This window comes from Phocoena sinus, chromosome 3 (assembly GCF_008692025.1).
Source record: "Phocoena sinus isolate mPhoSin1 chromosome 3, mPhoSin1.pri, whole genome shotgun sequence".
Lineage (NCBI taxonomy): Eukaryota > Metazoa > Chordata > Mammalia > Artiodactyla > Phocoenidae > Phocoena > Phocoena sinus.
In genome coordinates this window covers 157603092-157619115 of record NC_045765.1, presented here as the reverse complement: position 1 = coordinate 157619115, position 16024 = coordinate 157603092, and the positions used below count along the sequence as shown (strand labels likewise).

Below are 16024 nucleotides of genomic sequence, written 5' to 3'. Positions count from 1 at the left end.
AATAAAGCCTTTAAAAGGATCCTGTAGGAAAAGTATCCAAAATAGAAAATACTTTGATGACATGGCTCATGTTAAAGTAAATGCTTACAAACAATTGTACGCGGAAGGGCACCCAACTCTATTTAATAGGCACTTAGGCTAAGCAATCAGTAAGTGAATGTGAGCTTTTCCAGACACAGTCTCCCAATATGGCTATAAAATCTTAACTAGTGCTCGTTCTTTCTACATACCTGTTTATGATTAGGATTAAATTATATTTTAGTAGTGTTCATTGAGGAGTCTCTAAGGCTTCTTTATTACCATCTATAAAATTCAGGATGTTACTCTTTACTGTACTGTTTTACTTAGTAGATGTGTATTAACTCATTTCCCATATGAAATACTAGCAGATAGTAAAAAAAAAAAAAAAAAGGAAAGAAAAGAAAAAGAATGTAGTAAGTACATATTTAAGACGTTACTTTAGTAAAAATGAACATTTCCTTTAGTAATGATTGCAAATAATATAATTTTCATGATATACTTGAAGTCATGTATATTTATAAATTAGCTTCTACTTGATACAAATATTATTTGGGCTGAGGTGAGATTTAGAAGTGATCTAAAGTATGGCTTCTGATCAAAATACCTCTGGAGTTGAACTTGATGTTATTTTAAAATAAGTTCCTATTCTATCTGACAAGCAAATATCATTCTCTCCAGGGATTCTCCCCTTCCTTCTTCTGTACATGGAACCTGTTCTCAAGAAGAGCTACACAATATTTTTGGAAACTTCAATGTCTCCATCACATCTACTTCAGTATATCAATCCATTTATTCTTTTATTTTAAAACTAATTTTAAACGAGCCTTTATCATTTGAAAGCTATTTTATTGTACTTGGGTGACTAAGAACATGCAAATCTAGACCTAGTCTGATTATTTTGAAAATGAAAATTAACCAGAATTATAACAAATGAACCCAGTCATGTATTCTTTATAACACTCACTTAAAAGTAATTTTTCAGCACAGTATTTCTCTTTGAAAATGCTTATTTTCAAAGGGAAATACTGTGCTGAAAAAATATCTAAATGGAAACCACTTGAGTTGATTTTTCAGATGAGAAACATGAAAAATTCAAGTGGAATAGAAAAGACTGGAGTAGGGCTTCCCTGGTGGCACAGTGGTTGAGAATCTGCCTGCCAATGCAGGGGACACGGGTTCGAGCCCTGGTCTGGGAAGACCCCACATGCTGTGGAGCAACTGGGCCCATGAGCCACAGCTACTGAGCCTGCATATCTGGAGCCTGTGCTCTGCAACAAGAGAGGCCACGATAGTGAGAGGCCCGCACACCGCGATGAAGAGTGGCCCCCGCTTGTCACAACTAGAGAAAACCCTCGCACAGAAACGAAGACCCAACACAGCCATAAATTAATTAATTAATTAATTTTAAAAAATAACAGATACCAAGAAATAGGATGAGGGAGAATTAAAAAAAAAAAAGACTGGAGTAGTTTAATTACTGATTTGTGATAAAGGACATTATAAAAGAGCATAAACCACAATGAGCTATCAGCCCACACCCACTAGAATGGTTATGGTCAGTATGTAATAATAAAAACTGGTAATAATATAGAGTAATAGGAACCCCCATATTGTGTTGTTGTGAATGTAAAATTTAGCCACTTTGGAAAACAGTCTGGCCGTTCATCAAAATTTTAAATATAGTTTCTTTATGACCCCGCAATCCCACTCCTAGGTATATATCCCAAAGAAATGAAAACTCATCCACACGGAGACATTCATATTAATGCTCTTAAGAGCATTCTTCAAATTAGGCAAAAAGTGGAAGCAACCCAAACATCTATCAAGTGATGAATGGATAAATAAAATGTGGTATAACCATATAATGGAATATTTTTTAGCAATATGAAAGAAGGAAATACTGATACATGCTACAATGTAAATGAACTTTGAAAATATCATACTAAGTGAAATAAGCCAGTCACAAAGGACCATGTGTTATTGATTATTTTATATGAAATACCAATACAAGGCAAATCTATCACTATAGACTGAATGTTTATGTCTCCCCAAAATTCAGAGTGGACCACTCATGAGTGAGATTAGTACCCTTATAAAAGAGACTCCAGAGAGATTCCTTGCCCTTGCTACCATGTGAGTACACCACTAGGAGACAGCCATCTATGAACCAGGAAGTGGGTTCTCACCAGACCCCAAATCTGTTGGTCCCTAATCTCAGATTTCCAGACTCCAGAACTGTGAGAAAAAAATGTTTGCTGTTTAAAGCACTCAGTTTATGATATTTCGTTATAGCAGCCTAAACAGACTAAGACACCTATAGAAACAAAAACTAGATTAGTCGCTTCTTGGGTTGAGGCATGGGGAAGGGGGAGTAGAGAGTGATCACTAAGGGGGACAGGATTTCTGTTTTGTTTTTTTTTTTTTTTGCGGTACGCGGACCTTTCACTGTTGTGGCCTCTCGCGTTGCGGAGCACAGGCTCCGGACACGCAGGCCCAGCGGCCATGGCTCACGGGCTTAGCCGCTCCACGGCATGTGGGATCTTCCCGGACTAGGGCACAAACCTGCGTCCCCTGCATCGGCAGGCAGACTCTCAACCACTGCACCACCAGGGAAGCCCAGGATTTCCTTCTGAAGTAATGAACACATTCTAAAATCAATTGTGGTGATTGATGCACAGCTCTGAATTTACTTAAACTCATTAAACTATACACCTTAAAACGGTGAATGGTATGGTATGTAAACTATTTCTAAATTAAGTTTTAATATTTTAAAAATGTCTTATACCTTCTGAGGGCAAAAGAAAGAGAGAGCATAATTTTATTTTACATAGCTTTATTTTCTAACATGAAGTTTTCCTAAATTTTAACATTTATAGTTCACTCATGAGTATGTTGGAATCTTTTAAAATGTATATGTAAGCTGGGTATACTATACTAAATTTTATTATAGTATATATAATATTAAACTTAGGGCAATTTGTACCTTTCATTTATTTCTCAACATTTAAAGAAAGACTTCATTTTCTTGACAGTAGCCCATTTTCCTAAAGCTTTATTCTAATTTCATTTGAAGACAGTTATGCATATCTTTTTTAACTCAGAGATAATTGTTGACATTTATACTTTTTTAAAAAAACTTAGGTGTTTAGCACAATGCAATGCTCTGGATGAGGATGGAACAATGGCCTTCCTCAGTTGTATACCATGTGCGTCTCTTGAAAAGAACTTAGACCTGCCTGTTGAAATTCCAAGAGCTATTCTTTTGCTATAAAATTTCTAAGTGTTAATTGAAGCTTGAGGAAGGGTGTTATATTGATAAAGTTATTCAAGTAAAATGTTAGATTTTTGTTTCTTCTCTTTATATTCCTAAACTGCTCCACCGTATATGAAGTATACTTCTTCTACTTAAGTAAGACATAAGCACATGACAAAGCAAGTCTCATAATTAAGAAGAGAATGAAATATTTTGACTCAGTGATGCAGACTAAGTGTTCTGTGATGCCAATTTTCCACCACTATGTGGGGATTAAAGTAAAAAAAAAGGTATACGCTTTATTCACTGCATCTGACAATGAGTAACTGTATCTACTATATTCTGTGCACTCTGCTAGATCACGGCATAAAAAATAGAAATCATGATAGCACTGCTCCAGAGAAAGTCTCAGCATAAATCTTCATGTATAAGTGACATCTTTCCTATGGTACATAATGTAAAGAAATTTACCATTTTCTGAAGCAGCAACTGTGATGTTGTACCATGGAGTTTCTTCTCTATCAAGAACCTTGGTAGTCTTAATGGTCCCAGTGTTGGCATCAATGTTGAAAAACCTGTCATCTTCAGCATTGTAGTCGATGAAGTATCTAGAGAAAAAAAAAAATTGGATACTCTTTTACTTGATGCATTTTTACTTCCCATATTTGGCCCTTAAGATTTGTCCCCTGTTTTATATTTGCATAGAAATGATATCAATTATTTTTCTGTCAGTCCTTAATTAAGGTTTAATTCAATTACTAATTCAAAAAGTTCAAAATCAAAACACTAAACTCCATGAATAGAATAGTAGGTAGTAGATAGCAAAAACACAGTAATTAATAAGGGAAGGATTAAAAAAACTGCCTCTGTGAAGACCATAGTACATTAAGAAAAAAAATAAACCTTTAATGAAACTTCTCATTGCTATATGTACAATGTTTTTAGGATAACAGATGTCAAAGATTAATTTATCTTGAAATTTCATCATAGCTGAGGTTTAAAGATAAATACAAAATGAAAAACAAAACATTTTAATTAATGACCATTGTGTCTCCATCACCTAGAAACTTGTTTGGTCAAAGAATGAGAAAATAAACAGGAAGTAGTTTGCATCCTCAGCCACAAATCTTCTTCCCTCACTAGTTCATGTAATTTTGTAGGGCTCTCTTCTATTAGGTTTGGCCTCCAGCTTACTTTGGCAATAGAATGAGTTGAAAGTGATGGTGTTCTGTTCCACATTTGGGTCTAGATTTCATGAGACTTAAAATTTTTCCTCTTATGCTCTGCCACTACCATAAGAAGCACATTCCAGGGCTAGACCACTGGTTCCCAGAAGAAAGATGAGCCCTCAAGGCAGAGTTGTCAGCTTCCCATCTTAGAGTAGAGCTACCTAGTAAATGAGCAAATGTAGGAATGAATGTTCTGGAGATTAGCAGACTTGGCAAAGAGAGGCCAGCCTAGTTCAGCTGTTCCTCAGCTAACTCACAGACACATACACCATGGTTATACATGCCTTTTTCCTATACCCTGAGTTTTGGGGTTTTACATTATTCAGCAGTAGTTAATTAACATAAATGTGAATAAATAATATAGTCAACAATCATCATATGTTCTAGAAATGTTCCAAACTATTCCTAAAACAATTTAATGAGTTTTTTTCTCCTCAAACCTCTAATACTTCTTCCCTCATCATTAATCTTAGCTTAAGTGACATTTCATCTACACCTGAAGAAAAAAAGATGAACTATTATGTGAAAAGTGCAAGGTGCAGAATATTTGAATAGAGGGAACTAAAGTGTAAAGATCCAAATTAAAGAAAAAGCTTGACTTGGTTTAAAAACAGATAGGTGTCTCAGTGTAGATGGCAGAATGAATGAAGTGGATGGCTAGGGCATAGGACAAGCAAGTCCTATAGCACATGGTAAAGAGTTTTAATTTTTTTTTATAAAATCAATGGGAAAACATTTTTAACAAAGGAAATAACGGATCTATTTACATTCTGGAAAAATGACAGTGGCTGCTTTGAATCTGGGATTATAGAATGTTGAAAACAATTCAGAAAAGAAATGATGTCATCATGGACAAAAGTAGAAAAATTAGAAGAAAATTAAGTGTATAAAATAGTGCTATATATTGACTACAACCTATAAAGCTTTTTGTTGTAGTGGCATTGGTAAAAAGAAGAAATTACAAATGACTCAATTTTTGTGTTGTATCTGTATATTTGATCTAGCATATAATTAATAAGCCCATTCATGGAGCTGGATAAAAAGTTAGGGGAAAGATTCCCTTTGGGAGAAAAAGAGTTTGGGAGAAATCAATGATTTTGACATGTTATATCTTAGATGTCAATTAAATAAACATATGGAATAAAAAGAAGAAAATTAGAAATGAGTGTGGAGTTCAAGTGTACTTTCTGAACAGGATATATAAATTTGAGATAGATCAGCTTAAATGTAAAATAATGGGAACAATCTCATCTGGGAGAGAATTGTAAGAGAAAAGGAAGGGAAAGATTGAGCAGTACAGCATCCAGTCTTTTAAGTCTAAAGCAGTCCAGCATCTGAATAGGAGAAGGTACCAGCAAAAGGAGAGGAACAGCCCAGGGGAGAAGGAAAACTGGGAGGGAAAGGAGGCATAGAAGTCAAGAAAGGAGTGTTCTAAGTGGACAGCTGAGGTAAAATTTATTAAGTTTAGTGGGGTTAGTAAAGGCTGAATTGGATTTGACAGAATGGACATCATTGGTTAATTTGAAAAGAGTAGTTTCAATAAAATATGAAAGGATGGAAGTTTTACTGTAGTGGATTCTAAAGTATATTGAATGTGAATATAGGAAATCCATGAGTCCTGAGACTTTATCGGATAATAGTACCTGAAGTAAAGGTGAGAAAAATGGTGACTTATGTCATCAGAGAAGTGGGTTCAACAAATTAATTTTTTTCTGATATGGGAAATATTAGTCACTGTCTTTGTTGAAGAATATAATAATTTTGAAAGAGGGAGGAAAAAAGGGGACTCCCTGGCAATCCAGTGGTTAAGATTCCACACTTCCAATTCGGGGGTGGGGGTTCGAGCCCTGGTCAGGGAACTGAGATCCCACATGCCATGTGGTGCAGCCAAAAAAAAAAAAAAAAAAGTGGGGGAGGGGGAGTATCTATAAAGAGAAAATTCATGAGAAGGTGAACAGACTGTGTTCCAGGGCACAAATATAAGGATTTCCACTAAAAGTAACAGAGACACTTCTTCCATTTCAACATGAGGAAAATCTCAGAAGACAGGTGATTGTGGTGATGGAAATATTACAAACATCATCATACTTTCTAGAAGAGAATATAAGCATAACTGAAATACAACCTGTGTCTTGCATAGGCATAAGGTGTTAACAGGGTACCTAGAACATATCACTCAGGTATAAACCTCGTAACAACCTGTGGACACACATGCTCAAACATAGCAGAAGATATTAATAGCACCACAGAGATCCAAGTTATAGAGCATCCCAAGAAATCTAGGAGCTCATTTAGTGAAAATAACACCTGACAAAAACAGAAGACATCACTTAAAACTGTGTGACCAAAACAAGGAATTGGCTATTTTGTGTACCGGTTGTTCTAATAATAATTATATGTTAATTAAAGAAAATTCAACATGCAAAATCAATTTAAATGAGAAAAGATAGGGGTACAAAGCAAATCTGATTCAAAGAGACACGTGATCCAGACACTACAGAATAGTGGTAAAGAGGTATGCCATTGGGCTTTCCCAAAGCATTAGGCCATGGTGCACTGAAACTGGTTTACTTTCTTTTTTTCTTTTTTAACATCTTTATTGGAATATAATTGCTTTACAATGGTGTGTTAGTTTCTGCTTTATAACAAAGTGAATCAGTTATACATATAAATATGTTCTCATATCTCTTCCCTCTTCCATCTCCCTCCCTCCCACACTCCCTATCCCACCCTCTAGGTGGTCACAAAGCACCGAGCTTATCTCCCTGTGCTATTCGGCTGCTTCCCACTAGCTATCTATTTTAAGTTTGGTACTGTATATATGTCCATGCCACTCTCTCACTTTGTCACAGCTTACCCTTCCCCCTCCCCATATCCTCAAGTCCATTCTCTGGTAGGTCTGTGTCTTTATTCCCGTCTTTCCCCTATGTTCTTCATGACCCTTTTTTGTTTTTTTTCTTAAATTCCATATGTATGTGCTAGTATATGGTATTTGTTTTTCTCGTTCTGACTTACTTCACTCTGTATGACAGACTCTAGGTCCATCCACCTCACTACAAATAACTCAGTTTCATTTCTTTTTATGGCTGAGTAATATACCACAGTATATATGTGCCACATCTTCTTTATCCATTCATCTGATGATGGACACTTAGGTTGCTTCCATCTCCTGGCTATTGTAAATAGAGCTGCAATGAACATTTTGGTACATGACTCTTTTTGAATTATGGTTTTCTCAGGGTATATGCTCAGCAGTGAGATTGGTGGGTCGTATGGTAGTTCTATTTGTAGTTTTTTAAGGAACTTCCATACTGTTCTCCATAGTGGCTGTACCAATTCACATTCCCATGAGCAGTGCAAGAGTGTCCCCTTTTCTCCACACCCTCTCCAGATTTATTATTTCTAGATTTTTTTTTTTTTTGCGGTACATGGACCTCTCACTGTTGTGGCCTCTCCCGTTGCGGAGCACAGGCTCCAGACGAGCAGGCTCAGCGGCCATGGCTTACGGGCCCAGCCGCTCCGCGGCATGTGGGATCTTCCCAGACCGGGGCACGAACCCGTGTCCCCTGCATCGGCAGGCGGACTCTCAACCACTGCGCCACCAGGGAAGCCCCTATTTCTAGATTTTTTGATCATGGCGATTCTGACTGTTGTGAGATGATATCTCATTGTACTTTTGATTTACATTACTATAATGATTAATGATGTTGAGCATTCTTATTGTTATAAGTATTGTTATAAGAATTGTTATTGTCTTATTGACAATAACAATGTCAAAACATTGTTATTGAGCTGCATTAGCTGCTTGTAAATTTTGGAGATTAACCCTTTGACAGTTGCTTCATTTGCAAATATTTTCTCCCATTCTGAGGGATGTCTTTTGGTCTTTTTCATGGTTTCCTTTGCTGTGCAAAAGCTTTTAAGCTTCACTAGGTCCCATTTGTTTATTTTTGTTTTTATTTCCATTTCTCTAGGAGATGGGTCAAAAAAAGATCTTGCTGTGATTTATGTCATAGAGTGTTCTGCCTATGTTTTCCTCCAAGAGTTTGATAGTTTCTGGCCTTATATTTAGGTCTTTAATCCATTTTGAGCTTATTTTTGTATATGGTGTTAGGGAGGGTTCTAACCTCATACTTTTACATGTACCTGTCCAGTTTTCCCAGCACCACTTATTGAAGAGGCTGTCTTTTCTCCACTGTATATTCTTGCCTCCTTTATCATCAAAGATAAGGTGACAATATGTGCGTGGGTTTATCTCTGGGCTTTCTATCCTGTTCCACTGATCTATATTTCTGTTTCTGTGCCAGTACCATACTGTCTTGATTACTGTAGCTTTGTAGTATAGTCTGAAGTCAGGGAGCCTGCTTCCTCCAGCTCCGTTTTTCGTTCTCAAGATTGCTTTGGCTATTCAGGGTCTTTTGTGTTTCCATACAAATTGTGAATTTTTTTGTTCTAGTTCTGTGAAAAATGCCAGTGGTAGTTTGATAGGGATTGCATTGAATCTGTAGATTGCTTTGGGTAGTAGAGTCCTTTTCACAATGTTGATTCTTCCAATCCAAGAACATGGTATATCTTTCCATTTGTATCATCTTTCATTTCTTTCATCAGTGTCTTATAATTTTCTGCATACAGGTCTTTTGTCTCCTTAGGTAGGTTTATTCCTAGACATTTTATTCTTTACGTTGCAGTGGTAAATGGGAGTGTTTTCTATTTTTTTTTTTTTGCAGTACACGGGCCTATCACTGTTGTGGCCTCTCCTGTTGCGGAGCACAGCCTCCAGACGTGCAGGGTCAGTGGCCTTGGCTCATGGGCCCAGCCACTACATGGCATGTGGGATCTTCCTGGACCAGGCTATGAACCTGTGTCCCCTGCATCGGCAGGCAGACTCTCAACCACTGCGCCACCAGGGAAGCCCAATGGGAGTGTTTTCTTAATTTCACTTTCAGATTTTTCATCATTAGTGTATAGGTATGCCAGATATTTCTGTGCATTAATTTTGTATCCTGCTACTTTACCAAATTCATTGATTAGCTCTAGTAGTTTTCTGGTAGCATCTTTAGGATTCTCTGTGTATAGTATCATATCGAATTAGAAATAAAAAAGAAGTAACAACTGACACTGCAGAAATACAAAAGATCATGAGAGATTACTACAAACAACTCTATGGCAATAAAATGGACAACCTGGAAGAAATAGACACATTCTTAGAAATGCACAACCTGCTGAAACTGAACCAGGAAGAAATAGAAAATATGAACAGACCAATCACAATAACTGAAATTGAAACGATTATTAAAAATCTTCGGATAAACAAAAGCTCAGGACCAGATGGCTTCACAGGCGAGTTCTATCAAACATTTAGAGAAGAGCTAACACCTATCCTTCTCAAACTCTTCCAAAATATAGCAGAGAGAGGAATGCTCCCAAACTCATTCTACGAGGCCAACATCACCCTGATACTAAAACCAGACAAAGATGTCACAAAGAAAGAAAACTATAGGCCAATATCACTGATGAACATAGATGCAAAAATCCTCAATGAAATACTAGCAAACAGAATCCAACAGCACATTAAATGGATCATACACCATGATCAAGTGGGGTTTATTCCAGGAATGCAAGGATTCTTCAATATATGCAAATCAATCAACATGATACACCATATTAACATATTGAAGGAGAAAAAACATATGATCATCTCAATAGATGAAGAAAAAGCTTCCGACAAAATTCAACACCCATTTATGATAAAAACCCTGCAGAAAGTAGGCATAGAGGGAACTTTCCTCAACATAATAAAGGTCATATATGACAAACCCGTAGCCAACATTGTCCTCAATGGTGAAAAACTGAAAGAATTTCCACTAAGATCAGGAACAAGACAAAGTTGCCCACTTTCACCACTCTTATTCAACATAGTTTTGGAAGTTTTAGCCACAACAAAAAGAAATAAAAGGAATCCAAATCGGAAAAGAAGTAAAGCTGTCACTGTTTGCAGATGACATGATACTATACATAAAGAGTCCTAAAGATGATCTACTTTCTTTGACTTGAGTTTATATCACAAAAAACCCCTCTCATAATATCCTTCCCCTGGGGCCTGACGCCGCTGAAGTCTGAATTGCTAAGGAGATGTGAGAAATCTTGTCACACTCAAGGAATAACATCCTTTAAAATGTAATCAGTTGGCAGTCTGGTTATTATATCATCTAAAGTAACCTGTCTTCAAGACACTTTCCATTTTTGGGTAGTTTAAGAATAATGGTTCTTGTTTTCTAAAGTTGGACCTAAAATTTAAAAAATATTATTCAACTTCAATGTTTCCTGCAGCAACTATCAGCAAAGCTCAGATTACATTGTTATCAATGCAACCCTGTGTAATATAGAAGAACATGCCCCATTTTAGAAATCTGATCACTTCACAGCTGTCAGTCTGGAAGAAACTGGGCTTTCTTCTGTTTATAAGCTAAATTAAGACTTTGAAAATGTACAGCCTCTTTATCAGAACAATCACCTCTCTCTTAGGCACTTCACACAGAGATTTCTAACATTAAGTGCTAGTACTTGTGGTTAAATACTTTTAGAATACATATATTTTTTATTTGAATTTGAAAAATATATAACCTATGTTTAAATGGTAGGCATAATGTAAGGCATGTGTCCTCAGACTCAAGTTATTTACTTCTTAGTTTTCTATGTGACCTAGCTCTCTTGGGAAATCTGCAACATAAGTGCTAGATATTAGGGCAATGCTTTGAGCCAAAAAGTCTTATTCATGGAATTGCAATTGAATTTCGACTCAAGTAGATCTAAATAGTTCTGCTTAAGTACCCTTGGATTTCTGCCTAGCCATAGTAATAATAACACAGAAAAAGGGAAAACAGAAATGTGAAAGAAACTATTCAAAACTATTTGGGGCGGGGGGTTGGGGCGGGTGTTATATGTACAATGATTCAATGCAAATTATTTAAAATTAAGAAGTTACATGGGTCCATAAAACTGTTTATCAAAAGAAATAGATAAAATATTCTCAGTAGGTAACTTTTCAAAATATTTTTGTAATAAAATACATTTATTTCCTTCACTAACCTTCAAAAAGTAAACACAACATCTTAATACTTCATGAACTTATATATATATATATTAAAGTTTTTTGCAAATGTTAATTTGACATTTTTAGATATATCCAGCAAGTATAAAATAAAGTAACCATTTGCCTAGGTGATATACGTTCTAACTCGGGATTGATTATGAAGCCTAAGGAATTAGAGTTTTGAGATTTTATTTTTAATATCTTAGATCATAGCTGTCAAAAATGAACCAGCGTAAACTGAGGCTATAGTGTATATAACTGGATAAAATGTTAAAAGATATTCTTCAAATTCTACTTTCCCCCTTAACATAAGACTATATAGAGATGATATTTGAGAATGGGAGGAAACATTTATACACATTTATAAGTTATTTAAAAAAGCAAACTGATATGAGATAATAAAGGCTAACATTTATGGATCCCTTACAATATACTATATTGTGCTTTAAATGTGTTCTAAACATTAGTTTACTACATACCCAGAACAACTGGATGAGATAGGTACTATTAATAGACACATTTTTTATAGAGGAGAAAACCAATGCACAGGGTGATGGAGAATTTTATTCAACATCAAAGAACTAGTTAGTGCAAGAGATTAAAAATTAATACAGTCAACTAAGAAATACTGGGAATTCCCTGATGGTCCAGTGGTTAGGATACCACACTTCCACTGCAGGGGGTGCAGGTTTGATCCCTGGTCAGGGAACTAAGATCCCACATGATACAGAGCATGGCCAAAAATAAATAAATAAATAAATGCAAGCACATTAAGAAACAAAACAAACACTTGTCCCTAAAACAAGTTTAAAAAATTAAGAAATATTTATAAGATCTTTTTTAAAGTAGACAATATTTGAAGCTTTACCCATTCATTCAAATGATATTCATTTGAAGGAGTACAAGTACAAGAAAGATATTCATTTGAAGGAGTACAATAAAAAGAAATATTTAAAAGAGAGGAAATAGAAAGACCTGAGCATTATTTAGACATGACTTACTTAGGGAAACAAGTAGGCAAAAAAGAAAAAGGAAGTGTTTACAAGGTAATACTGATTGATGCTCAGAGAATTTAAAATCAGAGGTCAGAGTAAAACTCTAAGCAATTAAAGTCTTCAGGGAAAACATGGGTGTGATCAGTCTTGAAGGATAAGTAACAGGAGAGATGTGTGTTAGAGATTATCTAGAAAGTATAAAATTTAGTAATCTCAGATGAGAGAGAGACAGATATCTTAGCTATTGTTTGTGAAGTGTGGTGATATTTTTCAGACCACTATTATTTTGATATTAGACTAGTAAGAGAGGAAGAAAGAGAGAGATTTCATGTTGAGATTGTAGGTAGGATACAGACAGAAGTTCCCTCCTTCACTCCCACATTAATGCCCCAGTCAACATTACTACCCCTACACAGTGTTACACTAGAGTAGAAGAAATTACTTTAAAATAAAATATTCTTTGATATGGAATGAATTTGATTCAAACATATCATCGACTAAACCAATGAGAGAATGCTTGAGAGAGAGATTAGAGGTGGTTGGTGGGGAAAAATTCAACCTAGTGCACTTCTGTATAGGTTGTTTTTTGAAGATTAATAGATGAAAAGAATGCCAAGGAGGGTTTACCCAAAACAAATTTCCCAATTTTCAGATATCATAGAGGTAATAACCTCTTCAGGCCACTGAAAAACATCTTCTATATTATTTTCCTCAGTGTATAATAAACTGTAGATCCTGGACTTGATTCATTCACTACTTAAAGATGAATTCTATGGAAATTTGTTTTTAAAACAGATCCACCATACTGTGAAAATGGCATGGATCAATAATAAGAGAGTAAACACAGTCTTGGAAACCAAGTAAACGTGATGTTCATCACAGATAAAACCACTTATTAGCCCTATGACCTCTCTGAGCTTTCTTTGTTAGCGTAATGGAGATACCACCTACATCATAATTTTATTTTGACAATAAAGTGAGGTAATATATGAAAATATTTTATGTTTGAGTATCAAGTGATATGCTTCAGTAGATAAATGTTATTTGTCTTAATGTCTCTTAGGATGGTTTTCTCTTTTTTTCCTTTCTTGGAAAACTTGGTTCTATTTTGTTGAGACACTTCAAAAATAGTAAATGCTTTTTTTTTTTTTTCATTTATTTGTTGGTTTGTCTTTTTCTTTCTGGCAAAGTATGTGAACACAGTGGGATCTGAATAAGGGTTACTACTGAATGAACAAGGGTCTCCATACAAATAGCATGAACTGCTGTCCATTTCTAAAAAAAAAGAAATCTGTCAGAAAACTAAATTATTTTTAATTTCCTTCTCCATGCACATGAGTCAACTTTCATTTGGAAAGTTTATGAGAATAAAGTTCTTTTTCTTCCACCTGAATAGCATAGGTGTATGACTTTGCCTCATAAGCAAATGAATAAACTAACCAGGCATTCAACAAATATAAAGAAGAACCTGTTAGTACCTAATGTAAAACTAAGTAAGGCATTTCATTGTAGCCTTTACTTCTTTTGTAAATATTTTGGTGGAAATAATCAGGCCAATAAATCATTATGCTTTACTTCTCAAGAGCAGTATGTTTTCATATAGAGATTACGATTTTATAGATTCCTAACGTTATCCTTTATACATATTCTTAATATTGTGTTTGAAATTTGTTACAATAACTCAGGAAATAAACTTTTTTTTTACAGTGTGTACTTAGTTCGTGTTTTCCTTTCATTGAGAGATATCTAAACATTGCAAAAAGGACAAATAAATGTACACTTTTTGCAGTATTTCATTTAACTTATAGTTCTCAAACTAATTTTAAGTTGTAATACAATTATCATTTTTAACGCCCATTTTTTTAGACCTCATGTAGAATCTAAGAAAAAGAGCCACCCCATAGTACATCTAGCTGATGCTTTAGACGAATCTACAGCATAAATGACCAAAAGGGTTACTGTGAGGGTGGAAATATCGAGGCAGATTCAAGGGCTACTCTAATACCATGATTACAGCACATTATAACACGACCACCACTATAATCTCACTGCATCCTCCATGAAGTAGGTGTCAAGATAATATCCATTGGGTCGGCCAAAAAGTTCACTTGGGTTTTTCTGAAGGGAAGCATCCGAACAAACATTTTGGCCAAACCAATATACTAAATGCTACTTAAGAAATTGTATAATCAATGATCAGTAAGATGTTACCTATGGGGGATTGATAATCTCCTGGCTATAGACCAGAGGAAGTGCAATTAAGCTTGTGCCAGCTCAGATTTGTCCACTAGTCCTTTAGAGCCCTCTAATTTGACAATTCCATATTCAAACCCTGACTAATTTCATGCTGGCAGAGAAATGGGTCCTTTTAACACAGGAGATCTTGCAAAGTTGCCACTATAGTTTATAAACATGAGTTACAATTTTTATTCCTACAACTACTCTCTATTCTGTCTTTCAATATATGCACCATTTCATATTTCTAGTAAATATGTTTTAGTGCAATGGGCAAAGTGAAAAGAAAATGCATTACATTGAAATAAAATGAAAATTTATTGTTAAAATTAGAATTTGTGGGCAAACAAATAGGCAGAAAAGTTGTGATCATAATAAGCAGTCAATCTCAGTAACAATTACCTCTATTCAAGTATTTTTTTTTTTTTTTTTTTTTTTTTTTTGGGGTACGCGGGCCTCTCACTGTTGTGGCCTCTCCCGTTGCGGAGCAACAGGCTCCGGACGCGCAGGCTCAGCGGCCACGGCTCACGGGCCCAGCCGCTCCGCGGCATGTGGGATCCTCCCACACCGGGGCACGAACCCGTATCCCCTGCATCGGCAGGCGGACTCTCAACCACTGCGCCACCAGGGAAGCCCTCTATTCAAGTATTTTCTTCAACACAAGCTACTTTAAACAAATTATCCAGTTCATCATTTGACACTCAATTTCCCTTTGATTATATAGGCATAGATTCAAGATAATTATTAGTTATGTTAAAGTACATTAGAAAAGTTATTTTTCACTTCGATAACAAAACTTCAGTCCTCAAAGGCACTTATTATTTTCATTATAGTCTGTCCATTTCACCATAAAAATTAATTTAAAACTTATGTAATGGAAATCTATTTTTGCAGTGATTTACTTTGAGAAACATCAGTTGGCTAAAAGTGTAGAAGATGTCTTTCAGTTGTCACACTTTTGATACTTGTACATACAGAATGTGAGTGGTTGAGCAAATATATTTGAGATTTTGCCTCCCAAACAGCTGTTTTTGTAAGTTTTACTGACTATGATCAATAGATGGGATAAAGTTTAATCAATATACACCCTTTGGGATATTACAGCAGTTTAGCCTCATCTTTAATTTAACAAAAAGTCACACATCTTCAGTATAGCTCAGATTCATTAAAAAATTTTAAGATTCCCTTAGCTCACTGT

General features: G+C 35.5%; 1 protein-coding gene across 1 annotated transcript in view; it reads right to left on the bottom strand.

Moving 5' to 3' along the window:
- Positions 1-16024, bottom strand: part of CDH18 (cadherin 18) — a 498063-nt gene that overhangs the window by 76595 nt on the left and 405444 nt on the right. The window contains exon 8 of the mRNA XM_032629158.1: positions 3746-3882. Coding sequence (XP_032485049.1) covers positions 3746-3882 — 137 coding nt within the window. The remainder of the gene's footprint in view (positions 1-3745; positions 3883-16024) is intronic.